Raw genomic sequence first — 17,696 nt, forward strand, 5'->3', positions numbered from 1 at the left:
CGTTTAAAGGGATCGTATAGTTTTGGTTGAGACCTAATTTCAGGTCTCTAACATTTTTGGGTGAGATAATTAGAAACCTTTTTTGAAATATGAAAGAGCATGTAATTCCATGAGGAATTCAACGTTTATTTGATTAAAATTGAAATGGCTCAAATTTATCAAAAACAGAGCGATCGTGATAAAGTGTGGAACCCACACTTTATTACAATCGCTTTGTTTTTTGGATGTTTAAGTCATTCCACACCAGATTTTCATCTCTCTCCCTCTCTCATTCTCTCTCTCCTCTCTCTCTCTCTCTCTCTCTCTCTCTCTCAATATACATAATGTGACCCTGCACCACAACACCAACAAAGAGTCGCCATACATGGCTTTTTAGTTAAGGGCAGACTCAAAACTTTAAAATGTTGTTAACATAACTCAAATGGACTCTCCTAAACTTTCTAAATATTTGAAAGAAAGCACACACTCTGGAAAGTTATGAACTGAGAAAAGAGGCTCTGATGAAGTACAGGGTCTATTCAAACGCTTAAATATCAAGCTGTGCTACCTGTGCGATGACTAGGACAAAACATGATGTAAACCACCGTAGAAACAACAGTGGATGGATTATCAGATTAAGCTGAAATCTAGCGTACGCTATCAACACATTCTGTCACTGATTAATGTCAACTTTCAAATCATTACCAATATCCTTCCAAAAGCTATTAGAATTGAAATTCACAGCAGAATTTGTATTGTATTGCATTGTATTGTATTGTATTGTATTGTATTGTATTGTATTGTATTGTGTTGTATTGTATTGTATTGTATTGTATTGTTACGAAACTAGTATACGTCCCTACCTTTTCCTCCGGCCGGCCATCTTTTCTAGCTATGCTTACGATGGCGGCCCTCTGCATAATCGTTCCATAATTATAATTGTTGTTGTAATTCCTGCTGCATAGACATGCATACTGTATATTGTATCATTAATTAACTTTTATATCTTTGTTTATGCAAGTCAAACTACTCTGTTTTGAATTTATTTTGTATATTTCCCACATGTTCATGATTACATGCCTTATGTATGTTGATTTATTGATTTGCAGAAAATAAAGTATCTATTAAACAAACAAAGTGAAGAGTGTGCAAAGGATTTTCAAGAAATGAAAAGAGGACTCTAAGACATACCTGCTCATACTACTCTACCGAAAAGGGTTGTAGAAAAACAAAATATTGAAAACCCACTTTCTCATTCATTTTATGATCTCAAACTAAAGAATGATGTAGAAAAAGATTAGCTCTTACGAAAAAAAAAGTATGAAAAGCTCGAGATTGACTTCGTTGTTCAATATCGCCTTATTTTTTTGAGTCCTTACGTAAAATCAAGGGGTGCGACTTTTTTTTCTTTTTATTGGTTTTGAGATGCACGGTCACGTAAATTATATATACGACGAGCTGCTTCAATAATGCACTATATCCACCATCATTTTTTTCAATGGATTTAACCCCTTTTGGTTGAAAGCTCTTTTAAATCGGGTTCGAATCCAAATGGAAACCCATTTCTTTGCTTCATGCTTTTCACTATATATATATATATGAAGAGTTTGTTTGCAAAAACCGATAAGTCCATATTTGCCAAATGGAGATATTTGCGATTAAAGGTCAAGAAAAATAAAGAGAATAATAAGAAAATTTTTGCTTCTTTTGACCATAACTTCAAAAATATAGCTTTATATGTAGTGACCAATGTATCATTTAAAAGGTATTATTTTGTACATTATAACAGAAATCGTACTTCAAAATCTTCAAAAATGGACTTATCGGTTTTTGCAAACAAACCCTTCATATATATGTATATATATATATATATATATATATATATATATATATACAATGTAGGATATAACCATAAAATTGATTGCATACAAATTTGGCAAGGTTTATAATGTACTTTATAACAGCCTATTCCATGTTGCAACATTGCAATGGGCCATTTTCCAGTTAGTCAACGACGGCTTATGAAGATGATCCCGAACATATTATAGTATGTAATCATTCCCCAAAATCTTTAGTTGATGTATTTGTTCTGCTAAAGTGTACCCTGAAAATGACATTGCTTCGTCTTTTTACTTTATAGTTGTTTTTTACGATTACATAACGCATAATGTTGTTTGTACCAACCACTACTATTGGACGAAAGTGAAAACGCAATTAATAGTTTGTCAGGAGCATTTTATTTCAGTCAATGTCCTGTACAAACGTGTCAGATCAGTCAGAGTCTTTATTATGCCATTGCTAACACATGCACATCTACCATCCTCAATTCTAGTAGCCGTGATTCCTTTTGATCACGGTCATATAGTAATGAGTTTTCATAATTCTCTGGGAGGAGAATTAGATGTTGAAAGCAAATATTCTTGATGTGAATATTTCAACTATGTTTCATGAACAAGTAGTCCAAATTCAATTAAGTACACGTTCCTACAAACTGATGAAAGCAATGGAAATATTCAGTAAGTGTTCTTCATGAAGTAAATGTAATCGGATCTGGCAAAAAGAAAAAAAAAGCTGAAATAAAGGGAGGTGAACGGGAATACCCGTTTTCTATGTGTGTCTGTGTGTTGGGGTGTTACTAATATTGCTATTAACAGTCAACCTTCATGCTTGCCGTGGGATTTGGTTTTCTTTAGGAACTTCTGGTATTGCTGGGAGTTTTACATAATGTTAATCCTGAATATTTGTAGTTAACTCTCAATGTGCCATGGTGTAAGCCCCCTGTGTGCCACATCATTCTGAGACACCATGCTTTGGAGAAACTATCCGCTTTTCAAATCTCTTTAATCTAAAGTAGATTTTTGTTACAGTGGAAATGTAACGAGCAAAGTTGTCGAGAAAATGCCAAACTTTGCTTTGATGTAAATTGTACGACAAATGTACAATAGTTTTTTCTTTCAAATGACGAGTACACATTTTATTGTAAAGGCATTACTTTTGCATGCAAAACAGTGCCAGAAACTTAGAATTTACTCGCAAATCCAGAAGGGATCGAACACCATTTGATAGCCAATTACTACATACAATCAAGCTACCTGTGGAAGGATTGAAATCACGAGAAACTCCTCTCATCGTACTGTGACATTTGGGTATTTATCGGTCTGTTTGGGTGGCTTTGTGCTTTTGAGCAGAATATGCGAAGTTGGCACGCCGTCGACTGACTTGGGGTGCGTTTATAAGATTTTTCTTTTGGCCAGAAACAGTGTAATTTTGAAACACTGTTTCTGGCCAAACAGTGATTCTAGCTCGAAAAAAATTCTTATAAACGCTGGCCGTGATTTGAAACAGTGTTTTGAAACACTGTTTGTAAACGCACAAAATAGCGCGTTTACAAACAGTGTTTCTGTAGAATCAGTGTTTCAAAAATCTTATAAACGCAACCGCGATCGCAAACACTGTTTATGTGACGTCACAATGCCTTGCACGCAACCTGTTTGACCTTTTGCCGAGGAAAAACTGCGCAGAGTGAGTTGCGCAATGGCGCAATCTGAGCGAGAGCCCCAACACGCTCGGAGAAAAAAATCTTATAAACGCTCTCCTGACGAAAGTGTGTTTTGAAACAGTGTTTCAAAACAGTGATGCTAGGCCCGCAAAATCTTATAAACGCACCCTTGGAGGTGCAAACGTGGTACATAAAGAGTTAACACTGTATGTAGGTACCCTATACAACGAATAGACTGAACACTTTTGCGCGGTTTTACAGTCCGCATCACCGAACACGAAACCTTGCGTGTCACGTACCTAATACTAACACACCATCTTATGGACAATCTGTGCAATCTATATACTTACAGTTTAAGGATTTGAAAGAAACAACACAAGAACCAAAACAACATTTTAAAAATGATGAAAAAGAGAAAAAACTCGATATCGCTACAAAATATCACTGGGCTTCGTCTTCGGTATTGATTTAGAGTTGTCAAGCTAAATGATTAACAGAGAGAGAGAAAGGTTGGTTTCATCTAAAAATGTAATGATATTCGTTCTATTTTTCTTTAAGGACATATTCTCTCAGTAATCATAATTATCATGGTCATAATGACACACACGAGTCACTCATTATTACATGTGTATTTTTTTCCTTTCGTTATTCAGAGTTGCAATGCATTTGTTGTTATCATTGGAAGGTTTATTTATTCATTTCACATCTCGTAGCACAAGGGCTAAATTGCGTATGATATTACATAAAATACATACATACAAATTCAAACATTCAGACAGTTACAGAATAAAGCATTTACACGTGTGATAGAAATGAGTGGGAAAATACACAAATCAAAAAGTTGAGCATTATCCGATTATCATGAGAGATAAGAACATATTCCACATTTGTTAAAACAAACAATACTATATAAAAAATACTGTAACGACTGGTTTGTCTGTACTTCAATAAAACTACAAAACTTCATACACAAGACATCAGGCTTGTATGACTGATAATAACCAAAAATAAGATATTTAGAAATGTAATTGCACAACCCCAATATGATTATGTCAACTTTTTTATATACTTCATATCAACCAATTTTATTCTAATGACTAGATTATCACATAAAACATACCCTAGCACTCTCACCCGACCCCGGCCTACAAAACCCCGTGACCCACATTCTTCTTTAAACATAATCCAAATAACGACATCAAATAAGCCAGTTCGGAGTTCCACTCTGCGCATGAGCAGAAAACGTCATTCGGACCAACAGGCACGTTGGTTTTTAAAGTCACTGGGATAAGCGTCTGTGATGTATTATCATGTACAATGACTATTCATGTAATCCTTATAAATGCTGCTTGCCAGCACATCCACCTGACAGCAAAAGTGATATTTGGCAACATCGATAGAAAGAGGTTGTTCTTACATTCAATGTAAGATAATGAAATGGATGCTTTCCCAAGTGTCAATTGACGGATCATTCTGGCCATCTGGTCTATGCGAGTTCATTCTTTGTTTATGCAGGATTGATGAATACCATAAATCGTTGCGTAAAGCTTATGCATTATGTCGCTCTGAAAACGAGTGAAGAGCCCCTTAACCGACTGAGAAAAAAGAAAGGTCATTCGGACCAATGTGCCCATGAGCTAACTCCGAACTGGCTTATTCACACAATAGTTTCTCTATTTAAACTGTCCAAAAATATACATACAAATTTCAGATTTCTCCATTTAAATTGCAGATTTATGGAAAAAGTAACGTTGTGGGAGTTATCGATTCTCAATGTAAGTATCAATACGGAAGAGATGTGGAGTAGAGATACGAGAGGGATAGAGGGAGAAGGCGAGATAACGATAGGAATAATTTGTTCTCAACTGTGGTTTAGGAGAGAATGCGATTGATGTTTATAGTATCTCTTTACGTGCACCAAACCTGACATAGACTCAAATGGATGTGACTGAATTTAAAGAGAGAGAGAGAGAGAGAGAGAAGGGGGGGGGGGGGGAGAAAGGGCTCTGCTTGGTAGGGTCCAGAGGCTTTCACTGATAATTCACATTTCGTTACCTGCTCTTAAAATTTCGACATGCACTTGCGACTGGTGTTATTGTTTCATGGAAATTCTAGAAATTCTGTACTTTCCTCATATTACACTCTCTGCCACAATTAGACACTAATTCAATGTAAGTTAATATAATTAAACAATAAGTGAAGTAGATTATCTATAATTTATTAACATCGTGGATTCATGTGACCACTGACACGGCTCTTATCTAAGGCTCTGATTGAGAACAAAGGTTAAAAAGTGCACCTGTTTGTACGACGTGTAATTGATAAGGTTTGTCTATCTCTGTGATTTTAAGCTCAAAGTCTTCAGTGTATGAATTATGTATGTTCATCGCCTCAATGCAAATACTAAGACCTTATTTTTGTGGATTTCTTATCGTTTTGCAAATTTATGCTTGGACACTCCTACATGGTATAGGTATGTGACACTATAGACCCAGACTGGGCGTATTCCTTACACCTGTTGGATGCTCAATTGCAAACGTGTTTCTGTGAATTGTATAAACCTATAATAAACGTACTGATATGAAGACAGTATCATCTCCAATTAGTGAACAGATAACACTCCCTTAACTAATCTTCCAGGTTGGCCTTTAGCCGCGAGAAAAGAAAGCAGCAACAAAGAGCCAAATTAGCGTTTGTATGGCACGCCTTGTAAGAGCTCGTTATCAAACACGATACGAGCAAACGGGCAAGTTTACTTCTCACTGAATCTTGGACTATGTCTCCTATGAACCATCAGTATCAACAGAATGTTGAATGCTACATGATCTGGAAATATGAAAATCTTAAAGACTTAGAATAGCAAGTAAACGGCTCTGTCACATTCACTTCCATGCGCTCATTACAAACGAATGACTTGGGGTGTATTCCACTATTGTCATTTTTTCTTTCAAATTATGATCACTGTCAGACTGGTGATTACTTGACGATATTTTCGGACATTACGATCAAAACGTACATTGAACTTATTCTTGATGAACTTATCTCTTTGACTACCTGTGATGGATAGAAGATACGACCTCGTTCTCCTGCTAACATTGGCTGCTACCGTGCTCTGTGACAGCAATGGAAAAGGTAAGTACAATGTATGACTTTGTCCTTATGAACCTGCACTCTGTTTAGTTGGCCGAGTTTCAATACCAATACTACAGGTGAGTTCAGACCAGACAAAAAATATTACCAAATTCAGGAAATGTCTGACACAACTGAATGTTTCTTCTAAACCAATGTTAGACAATGCAGACACACCACACTCTTGTTGTTAAATCAAATCATTTTTTTCGTGTCGATTTCTTCAGTTTGATGCGCAAAATCTAGCTTGAACAATATTTAGTGTGTTTCATATTATGCTTAAACAGGTATTAACCCCAGAGATAGACCCAAAAATATGTTAAAATGCTATTTTCATTTAATTGGGGCTTACCGAAGCAGTTTACTTGGGCAACATCGATTATTGTAATTCAAGCTAGGATTCCATTCTTTGGGGGAGGGGGGAAGTATTACCGTCACCTTAAAAATGAAGACGCAACTCATCCAAAGTTTTTAACTGTAAATTGCGTATGGGGAGAAATTTCTCATCTTTATAGCCTTTACTTTTAAATAATACGAAAGCATAAGAAGGACCGAATCTAATCTCTCTGCTGCACCTCTTCCATTTTCTTGGGAAGAGGGGGCAGGGTATGAAGACAGGTATCGTGCTTACAAGAAAGTTAGAGTAGAAATCCATGTTCAACGCATGCATACAATCACGCAAACTCACATTTCCGCCGTCTAGCGTCGGTAGTACGCACTGCCCCCAACGTTCGAGGATGGAAAGGAGAAGACATCCGACTGCCTTGTGACATCCTGGAGGAGCCTCTCACTGTGTACTGGGATAAGGAGAGCATCTCAGATCCAGAACAGACGACGCCCAAGGCTGCGTATCTCGACGGGCATTTTAAGAGCTTGGAGGAACGGTTTGACATCGACAGCAACTTCAGCCTTGTCATCAGCGAATTGGAGGTAGCAGATGAGGGTCGTTACTATTGTCATGTGGTGTTGAAAAATGCCCAAATATCTGAAAGTTCCACTACCATGACGATTAGCTGTAAGTAATATCTGTCTTTATTCATGTCATCAATTAGTGAGAGAAAACCTTCGATGGGGAAAATTATTGTTGTGAATTAGGTTAGATTAAGGAGTAGTTGACAGTACTTCCTTAGAAGAGGTTTCGTTTACTAAATTCTTAGGTGTTTGTGTTGATAATAAGTTATCATGGAAGTGTCACTTAAACAATATTTGTAATGTAATGGCACGTAGCATAGGCATAATGAATAGATTGAAATATTATCTTCCTTCTTCGGCTTTGATTACGCTTTATTTAAGTTTGGTATTGCCGTACTTGAATTACGGAATTCTTGCTTGGGGGGATACATATTCGACATTGCTTGATAAACTTTTCCTTCTGCAAAAGATGGCGCTCAGAATTGTTTTTAACCTTCATATCCGAGCACATACGCTGTAAAAACATCGGTGATAGATTTAACACCACGGGTGTTAAATCTAACACCGATCAAAATTCAATAAAGGACCACACCCACAGTTGTAGAAAATGCACTGTGATGGTGTTGAAAAGTGTTCACCTGACACTTCGTGGTGTTAATTTGACACTGTACCTGGTGTTATTTTGACACTGTACCTGGTGTTATTTTGACACTGTACTGGTATTAATTCACAAATGACACCACATGGTGTTGATTTGATATTTGTTGGTGTTAATACCAATGGTTTAACACCCGTCCAGCTTCAATAAGAGACCACACCAGCTGGTGTTACTGTGGTGTAAATTTATGTTCACATTTTTTCAAAAATCTAATATTTTAATGTAAAATTCTTGATCGTCTTGTTCAAATTAAAAATCAACAGGAAGTGCAGTTACTAAGAAACTCTTCAAAAACAGTTTAAAATTTGGAAATGACACCCGGAGGTGATAATTTAACACCATAAATGAGCACCGAAAATTTAACACCAGCTCGGTGTTCACTATCTAACACCGGACTTTTTGCAGTGTACTGACAAGCTGTTCCTTGAACACAAAATTCTGAAAATAAAAGAGTTGTATTTGTTTCAACTTGATCAATTTATGTTAAATTACAACTGCAACCATCTACCCAAAATATTTTGTTCTTTATTTCCCTGCAACAGCCACATACATAATTATCCCACGAGACAATCTAAAGAATTTCATTTCCCATTATAACTGTACACACTCGAAATACATTTGTTTATACCGGACCCAGATTTTGGAATAGCTTAGATAATGATCTAAAAGAATCTGTGAAGTTAATTACATTTAAGTATAAACTCCTATAAACTAAAAAAAAAAAAAAATATGTGTTTTCTAAATATACCACTTAATTATGTTCAATGAAAAAACCCATCATGTTTCACTTTTCCTTGAGATTTTTTAGTGTGTCCAGAGACCGTCCTTTTCTATCCCTCTCCTTTTCCCTCTCCTTTTCCTTCTCTATCTTCCCTGCTCCTTTTTCCTCGTTCTTCGTTGTCCAGTATATGTCTAAGTGCATTTCCTCAAGTTCTGTTATTTCTGTGTTTTGTGTTATTGCTGTTGTTGTTGTTGTCGTCGTTATTTTTTTTTTTTTTTTTTGTGGCCGATTGCATATCTTCCTTTTCGGCAAACATAACACGAAATCAATCAGAAGATGTAACATAGGCACGTATACGACTTTACATGGTAGATAAAGGTTAACAAATACAAAATTATACGTGCATACCGGAAAAATACAAAGCTGTGTTTGGAGGGGAAAAAAAGAATGGGAGGTCCATGGAAAGGCATGCTTGTAAATTGTGAACCACTCAAAGGATTCTTGTGAAGTTATTTGTATACAAAGACAGGACCGAACAAGGAAGAAACACAACGGCATTACATGCCTTGACAGAAGGGCATACCATTGAAACTAATAAAGCACAAAAGAATAATGGAAAGAAAGGGGGGAAAGGGAAAAAAAGAAGATAAAGGAAAAGCCCACACGCTCAACATCGGGATCGGCAGAGGGAATTGAGTTGCTTCGGAGCTCAAGCAGCTGAGCAAAGTTTGTACAAATAAGATGATGTAAACATTACACAATGATGAAGTCAATGATAAACGATGAACCCCTACACGGTTGAAGAGACCAGCTATGTAATGAATATATCTTAGTATGAATTAAAAAAAAAAAGTTTCAACTTATACGCTTAAAACGAATTCATGGATAGAGATTCTTTTTTTTGTACCACAGCTTAAAGAATTCCAGAATTTAGGGCCAGTGTATATAAATGTATTTTGAGCCAATAAAGTTTTCAGGAGTGGAAAATGAACCTCACATAGATCGCTTGATGGGATTATGAAAAGATTGATTTCCTGGAAACATTGAATTAAAGATGCTATGAAGTGCATTTGTGTTATAATTAAACATAAACTGACCAAGCTGAAAGCAAGAACAATTCTTTAATTTTTGAAATCGTATATTCAACAAATAATGGATCTGCATGGGAACGTGGTGAAACGCCATAAATAATACGAAGTGCCTTTTGTAAATAACAATAGTTAATCTAAGGAAGTTTGATGGGCACTACCCAATGCTAAGATTCCATAATTAAGGTTAGGTTATATCAATTAAAAATACAACGTCAACAAAGAAGTCAACGGGATATAAATTCAAGTCTATTAATAACACCAATATTACGCGAAATCATTTTACTGTAAACATTAATAATATGATGCTTCTACGAAAGTTTATCGTCCACTGTAATACCGAGAAGCTTTATGTGAGATACACGTTCTAATTAATGAACGTCATTAAAAATGGTATCCGTGCGTGAAACTTCTATAGACTTGCTATAACATATACTTAGTTTTTTTGAAGATTTAGTAATAACTTATTTGCTCTTATCCGCTGAATCGCTTTTTTGATTCAGAATTGATAGTGTGGACAAGAGTAATTGGATTTTGGTGAGAGAAGAAAATATTTGAATCATCGGCAAAAAGTATGTCAGATGATCTGCTAAAATCATTAATGTAAATTATGAAAAGTAAAAGTTCTAATATACTACCCTTAGTGACGCTACATTTAATGACTTCGAGACTAGAGTTGTTCTCGTTCAAGGATACATATTGTTTTCGGTTTTGCAGGTAACTCCTGAACCACTCCAAAGCCTTCCTTCGTATACCATAATGAGACAAATTATGAAGTAAAATTTCGTGATTAAATGTATTGAAGGCCTTGGTGAAGTCTACAGGAAGATACCAACAAGATGGGAATGGTTATCTATAGTGTGCGTTATCAGTAAACTTCAAAAGAGCATGAATGGTGCTATGTTTCTGACGCAAACATTGTAATACTTAGGGAATTTAATCGTTCTAGTGAATATCAATTTTTCCAAAAACTTTAGATAGGGATATGAGTAGAAAAATAAGTATATAATTACTATCAAAACTGTTTCCTAATTTTTTTTTAAATAAAGGAAAAACCTTATCAATATTATTTTCATACAATCAGGAAAAGCACCATTTCATATGGATTTAGTGAAAATATGAGAAAGTGGATGAGCAATAGAAAATATAATTCCCTTTATAAAAAAATTACTTAAATCATAATAACCGCCAATTTGTTTATTATTCATTGCAGTAACAATGTATGTTATTTAACTCAACTCCAAAGTGTACAGACCTTTGTGTTCATACCAACACAAACTTTTGTATTTTTCGAGGAAGTTTCATCTGATTTATGTGCAGCATGATTTTCGTATTGTATACTATGTTTTTTTTTTCTTTCCTAATTGTAAGAATTATGAACATAATTTGAACTGAAAATGAAATTATTCATTTGATCCGCTACAATGACATATCTGATACTTTTTCCTATCACAAGTTTCACAGAAAACAGGTAAATCGCGGTATTTGAGACAACTTAGTTGAAAAATAGATAAATAGAATAAAATAAATCAATGATCTTCTGTCAGAGAAGAATTAATCTTAAAACTGTTTTGAAAATGATTTTTTTTTTTGGGGGGGGGGGGCCACGTTTCCACATAGTAATATTATCAACAGTCTTATTTCGCATTACCGTTTATGCCTTAAAGGTAGGGGGTACCTTTTACAGACCTCCCAAAATGCAGCAAAACATTAAATATGAACCTCAGGGGGCTTATTTAGGCCACTGCTTAGAAATTTGGAAGTCAACAGTTATCTACAATTTGAATAATGCACAAAACTCAACTACTCAGTAGTTCTGTGTGTCAGCCACACAAGCCTTTTTGTTGCAGTCTTCTGTATCTTTTTTTTTTATCTATAAACACAAATCTAAAATTATAAGAGCTGATGTAATTACATATAGAGTGTGTGGCAAGAATGTATTTAGAAATGTTTGTAAGTTTTGATGAACTTTCTTCACAAAATATACATGATGGACACACATGCAGTGCATGGGTCTGGAAAGGTAGCCTAGTAATGTACTGGAATTTACGGTGAGCCCCGAAAAAAATTCAATTCAAAATCTAACGGTCAATAAAAATGTACTAAATGTTGCCTTCCACTTTCAATACTTTATGGAAGTTTCTAAAATGATACTCTCTTCAACATACCACTGTATTTATACAACTCTTCATTCAAGACATGCAAATGGGATTCCCTACCTTTAAAACAGAATGCACGTAGAGTGTGAAGAGTCAGTGTTGAAACCTTCTGTATAAATTAGTCATTAATAATGTTTTGACACAGATTGTTTCAATCTTACGGCAATTTATACAAGGACGTTACCACAGCAACTACCAAATTCAAAATAAAGTAAGATTTTTGATGTCCGAAAAGACATATTTATTTAGAAAAAATAGATTATTATATTCAGACAAGGTCAGTGACTTGTCTCACATCTTCATTCCTTATAATTGGAAACATGTTAATTTTTTACCAGCTTTATAACTACAATATGAATTAGAATTTTTTAGGATAATAATTACCATTATAAATTTCGAATTCAAATGCAAACAGGTAAATTGTGTTTATTTTCTGTTATTATCATCCACTTATCATATGTTTCGTCAACTCAACATTCACTGGGTTGTAGTCTCATTTGTGACACAGGAAATCATGGGGGAGGGGAACCCCCCCCCCCCAAAAAAAAAAAAAGAAGAAGGAAATAACAACAAAAACAACTCTTCGTTACATCTAAAGGGCAAGATTTACAGTCCGCAAAAATCACGACAGTTATTTGCCGAGCAAAGATTAGAATATAAGCCTACGTCTAATTGACACAATGTGTATGTTATTCTATTTTTTTTTTCATTTTCCTATAGCAATGGCATCAAATCATGCTATTGAGGAATGCGTTGATAAGAGTCATTCTCGTCAAAGCCGTTGTACATACCAATCTCCCTTCAACACACCTTCCTTTACCCTCACATGTGTCGTGAGTGGATTTAAACCAAACGTTTCTCTGCTATGGACCGAGGAGTCGGGAAAGGGACTGAAATCCGTGGTTTCACAACAGAAAACACTTTCTGACGGCACATACGAGAGGTTCGAGACAATCAATGTGTCAGCTTAAAATGGGACAGAGCAAACCTTCATGTGCGTGGCTACCGGCGACTCGCTGAATGGAACGTCGACCGTAGAAATCACCGTTCTGCCTCCATCAGGTTTCGTGAAATATTGCAAATTCTATGTCTCTGTAACTGGTATACCATATCCATCCCCCCCCCCCAAAAAAAAAAAAAAAAAAATACAACGGGCCCTCCGCAATGATAACTTTAAAAAGTAGTAAATCAATCCAAATACAATTTCAGGGTATGAAACAAGAACTCATTGTCCACACCTTACAGAAAACACCATTTAATTTGCTTCAGCGGTCAAAGAGAAAAATCAGTTGAGGATTTTTTTAGAGCATGTCATGAATCTCTTCCCTCCAAGTTCTGCCTATTGTGTTCACATACAAGGGCATCCAAGTGCTAAACTTGGAAAAATCAGACTCATGACATGCTTCACAGCAATCCACATTTGTCTGTGACCGCTTAACCAAAGTTAACTTGAATGAGGTTTTCTGCAAATTAGAGCTAAGATGTTATATTTTAAGACCCTGAAATAGCATTTAGACCGTTTAATCATACCGCGTCTTATTTATGGGAAAATCAGATTGTATTTTTTTTTTTTTTTGGGGGGGGGGTGACATACTGTACATATGCTGAAGCCCATGTTCTGATTGAGAATGGCCACGGAGAAGATTTAGTATAATTCATTTATCCCTATCTTTTACTAGTCTGAAATTTGCTAGAACAAAATAAAAAAAATGTAACTAATTCCAAACAAAATACAGAAACAAAATCCTTACGACTATTGGCTGAGGTACGCGTCACAAGTTCGACATCATGCTACGAGTTTTACAGCTCACGAGTCATACAACTCACGAGTTTTATGGTCCGTGATCTCTACACTTTTAGGCAAAGAGTTTAGGTATTAAAAACGGCCTAACAGTCCGACACTCGCTTGACTTAATGCATACAGTGTCGGTTTAATTGGCCTTTCTTTTTGTCTTTCTTTTTGTTTTGCGCTCGTGTCAGATTCGCAGGCCTTTTTTGCCTACTGTCGGACTCTACTTTTTTTTTACCTGATGTCAAGCTGACAGGCTGTATGACTCATGGGCGTGGACCTTTTATCAATATCGAGGTCTTTGGCAGTATGATCCGTGGGTGTCGGTCTCATAGGATGACTCAATCAGAAGCGTGTGCTTTGAATAATGTTGTCAACATAATTGTGTAATAATATTATACAATGATACAATGATAATATAGTTTTGCCAACCCATCATGTGGGGCGAAGATTGTATTCCTGGAGGTACGAGTGCATCAACCACTTTGTTGACACTATCAAACACAAACACAAACGCAAACACACACACACACGCACATCATGTTGAAGTTGTAATATGTATATTGAAGTATTCATACGTATTCATTTTACTGTCTTCTAGATGGAGTAAAAATGAAAGCGTGTTTCATTGTTTTTATACCAAGTTTCAGGAAACCGTGTTAATTCTGGTCTTATCATCGGACTTAGCATTGGTGTGCCTGCTGCCCTTCTCATCCTATTTCTCTTTGTTGGGAAGTACCTCCAAAACAAACATCCGGATTATCTACCGCGAAATGGTATAGGTTTATTTTCATTGAGACTTTATGTTTGGATTCATTTGCAAATGTGCGTATGTGACTGTGTAAAGAAATTGTATTTCATGTTAGAAAAAAAAAAAAGTCAGCAGCACAAGTGTTACCGTTATGAAGCAGATATCAATTAGTTTGATCAGGTTGATCAAATAAACTTTTTTTTTTCCTGTGATTTTTTTCAGTGTTTTTTTTTTTTTTTACTTCAATCTGTATACATGTTTTGAAATGTAAAAAGAAAAAAAAAAGATAATTGTATTTCATGTTTACAAGAAAATGTGAGTTAGCAGCACAAGTTAGAAGAATACAGTTGTTAATTCTTGTTCCAATTAGTATTATTGCGAAAAAAGAACCTGATATTGAATGAAATTCAGATAAAGAATATCATAAAAAGTATAGGCGAGCGAGTGTGTATGTATGTGTTTCTCTTTGCGTATGTGTTTATTTTTTGTTTTATTTCTGCATGTTTCATCATTTTGATACAAAGGTAACATCATTTAACAAAACGAACGACCGAATTGACTGTCCCATGTAGACAGAACTTCCAAATCTGTTATCAAGGATGATAAATTGATGTCAAATAAAAAAAAATATATATATATATCCATTAAGGAAAAATGCATTGCACCACACATCGTAAGCGTATACGCTTGAAATTATGTTCGCCAAAATCTGGTAGTGAAAAGAAGGGAAGCAAAAAGTGCAGAAAATATTGTGCCCTGGATGTAAACGTTCATTGAAGTAATGCTCTTGTTGTTGTTGATGATGATGATATATTTCAGGATGTGGCTGGAACCCCTGCTGGCGAAGACCAAACATACCACAGCGATTTCACGAGGAAGAAAAATTAATGCTGGGTATGGAAAATATTCATTCAACATCTGTTGTACAGTGTTAAAGGAAATTATGATTTCATGATACTTTGTGGGATTGAGTCCCTTGTAGTGATTTCTCTTCAGCAATCATAGTTTACACGTTTGAGTCTATCAACTGATTATATCCCAGGCCCTATTTCTCTCTCTTAGTCTCTCTCTCTCTCTCTCTCTCTCTCTCTGTATTATGACACACTGCATTATTATATGTGTGCCGGTATACATCTAAAATATATTAATGTATAATAATGATTTTGTGCTTTTTTCTATCTTTTGGTCTCTCTTCTCAGAACCATCATCGCTTACAAAGGAACAAGTACAGCTATGCAAGGAAGATCTGAAGGCCTGTTACCGTGTGTCACGACGCAAGGTCACGGTGGATCCACTCAACTTTCTAGAACGTGTTGAACTGGATGAAATTTATACGAATTTAAGTATGATAGACCAAAATAGCAAGCGTAAGACACCAATAACATACGATGATCTTCTGACCAACGATATGAATGAAAAATGTTCAAAGCGACTTCTGATACAGGGTGAGGGAGGTGTTGGAAAAACAACACTTTGCGCTAAGATTGCCTGGGACTGGTGCCAGGGACGGATGCTCCAGGATCTGGACATGGTGATTCTAATTCCTCTCCGAGATGTCACAGACGGAAAAAGTATTGGTGAAATTGCCAAAGATTATCTCTCTGATTCAAATACAGCAAAAGCGAGCCACATAGATAAGTTCATTTCAACAAATCAAAGTAAAGTTTTGATCATATTTGATGGGTTCGACGAGTTCAGCGGGAAATTAAGTGACAAGAACAGCACTGAGGTCATTCGCATTCTGGGAATAGAGCAATATAAGTCATGCAAAGTACTTGTGACCACACGACCATGGAGAACAGATGAACTAATGATGGACAAATTTCTTGCAGAAGCTTACACCTTTCTTAGCATCGAAGGATTTGACGAGGAAAATCTATCAGCTTATATCGGGAAGTACTTTCGGATTAGAGAGAAGGGCCATCTTGCAGAAGGTTTGATTAGTTTAATGGAGGAAAACGATGTCATCCGGTCAAACATGGCCCCGTTTCCTATCTACTGTGCGATGCTTTGTCTCATGTGGAATGACTACAGTGAGGAGAGACGAAAGGAAATGCAAAAATTGCAAACTTTCTCCAAGATTTTTGGAGAAATGATCTCTTTCCTGAAAGAACACTACGCATCAAAAGTTTATGAAAATCTACAGAATCAGAACATTGTTGAACATTTGAAGGAAGCTGGTAGGGCAATTCAAGAAATAAGTGAAATAGCGCTAGAGGGTTTGTTTCACATGAAACTTTCATTTCCTGAAGAACAATTCAGAGAGTGTCATGATGTCATGGAAACATGCTGCAGAGTGGGTGTTTTGACAATAGAAAGGGATCTTATCACAAGGGAGCGTCGGCAGGATGTTAACATTTCATCCTTGATTGCGTCAACAGTTTCGTTCCCCCATAAACTGTTTCAAGAATACATCGCTGGGGTATATATTGAGTACTTGTTCGGCAATGATCTCCCCAAGTACGACGAGGTAAAAAACAAACTTCTTAGTCGACCTGAGGAATTCCGTTACGTACTGTACTTCACCTCAGCTTCAGGAAATGAGCTTGGCCTTGATATCATCAACGGCTTGATAAACTGTGCTTCCGATAACTTTACATCTTTTCACAAAGAGCGTGGTAAACGTGATTTCTGTGTTGACGTTGCGTTTGAATGCCATACTGAGGAGGCCACCAGAGCAGTCGGAGAACGATGGCATGAATACACACTATGGTCCAATTCACCAGAACACACAGTGTCAGGAGTGGTGTTCATGGTACGCTGCAACCAAGTGGTGAGTGATGCAGCTTGAATTCCGCTTTAAGATATCAACAACAACAAAAGTTGTGTAATGAGACAGTATGTTTGCGCGCCTTCCGTGTGTTAAATTGAGCGCATAAACTACAATCTCAATAGCTGTACTCAAAGTTCGCTTCCAGATCTGACCAGGTCCTATTGAATGGGGAAATTGATTTGAAATACAAAATCCTGTATGAAGTGTGATATCAGCCTACGTATATTGGTAGTGTACA

The 17,696-nt window shown here is 36.1% G+C and overlaps 1 protein-coding gene across 1 annotated transcript; it reads left to right on the forward strand.

Annotated features, from left to right (window-relative positions):
- Positions 1-6,537: 6,537 nt before the first annotated feature.
- Positions 6,538-17,476, forward strand: LOC140236310 (NLR family CARD domain-containing protein 4-like). Its single transcript, XM_072316262.1, has 4 exons — positions 6,538-6,610; positions 7,311-7,622; positions 14,579-14,710; positions 15,885-17,476. Exons 1-4 carry the CDS (start codon positions 6,538-6,540, stop codon positions 17,474-17,476), a joined length of 2,109 nt encoding a protein of 702 aa, XP_072172363.1.
- Positions 17,477-17,696: the final 220 nt, after the last annotated feature.

Source organism: Diadema setosum, chromosome 12 (assembly GCF_964275005.1).
Source record: "Diadema setosum chromosome 12, eeDiaSeto1, whole genome shotgun sequence".
Taxonomy (NCBI): Eukaryota; Metazoa; Echinodermata; class Echinoidea; order Diadematoida; family Diadematidae; genus Diadema; species Diadema setosum.

What these genes read in the sequence shown, in the direction of transcription:
- LOC140236310 (XM_072316262.1), top strand. Translation starts at nt 6,538, where the DNA reads ATGGATAGAAGATACGACCTCGTTCTCCTGCTAACATTGGCTGCTACC. An exon ending in CTGTGACAGCAATGGAAAAG is followed by an intron (nt 6,611 to 7,310) that starts GTAAGTACAATG and finishes TCCGCCGTCTAG; the next exon opens with CGTCGGTAGTACGCACTGCC. An exon ending in GGATTATCTACCGCGAAATG is followed by an intron (nt 14,711 to 15,884) that starts GTATAGGTTTAT and finishes CTCTCTTCTCAG; the next exon opens with AACCATCATCGCTTACAAAG.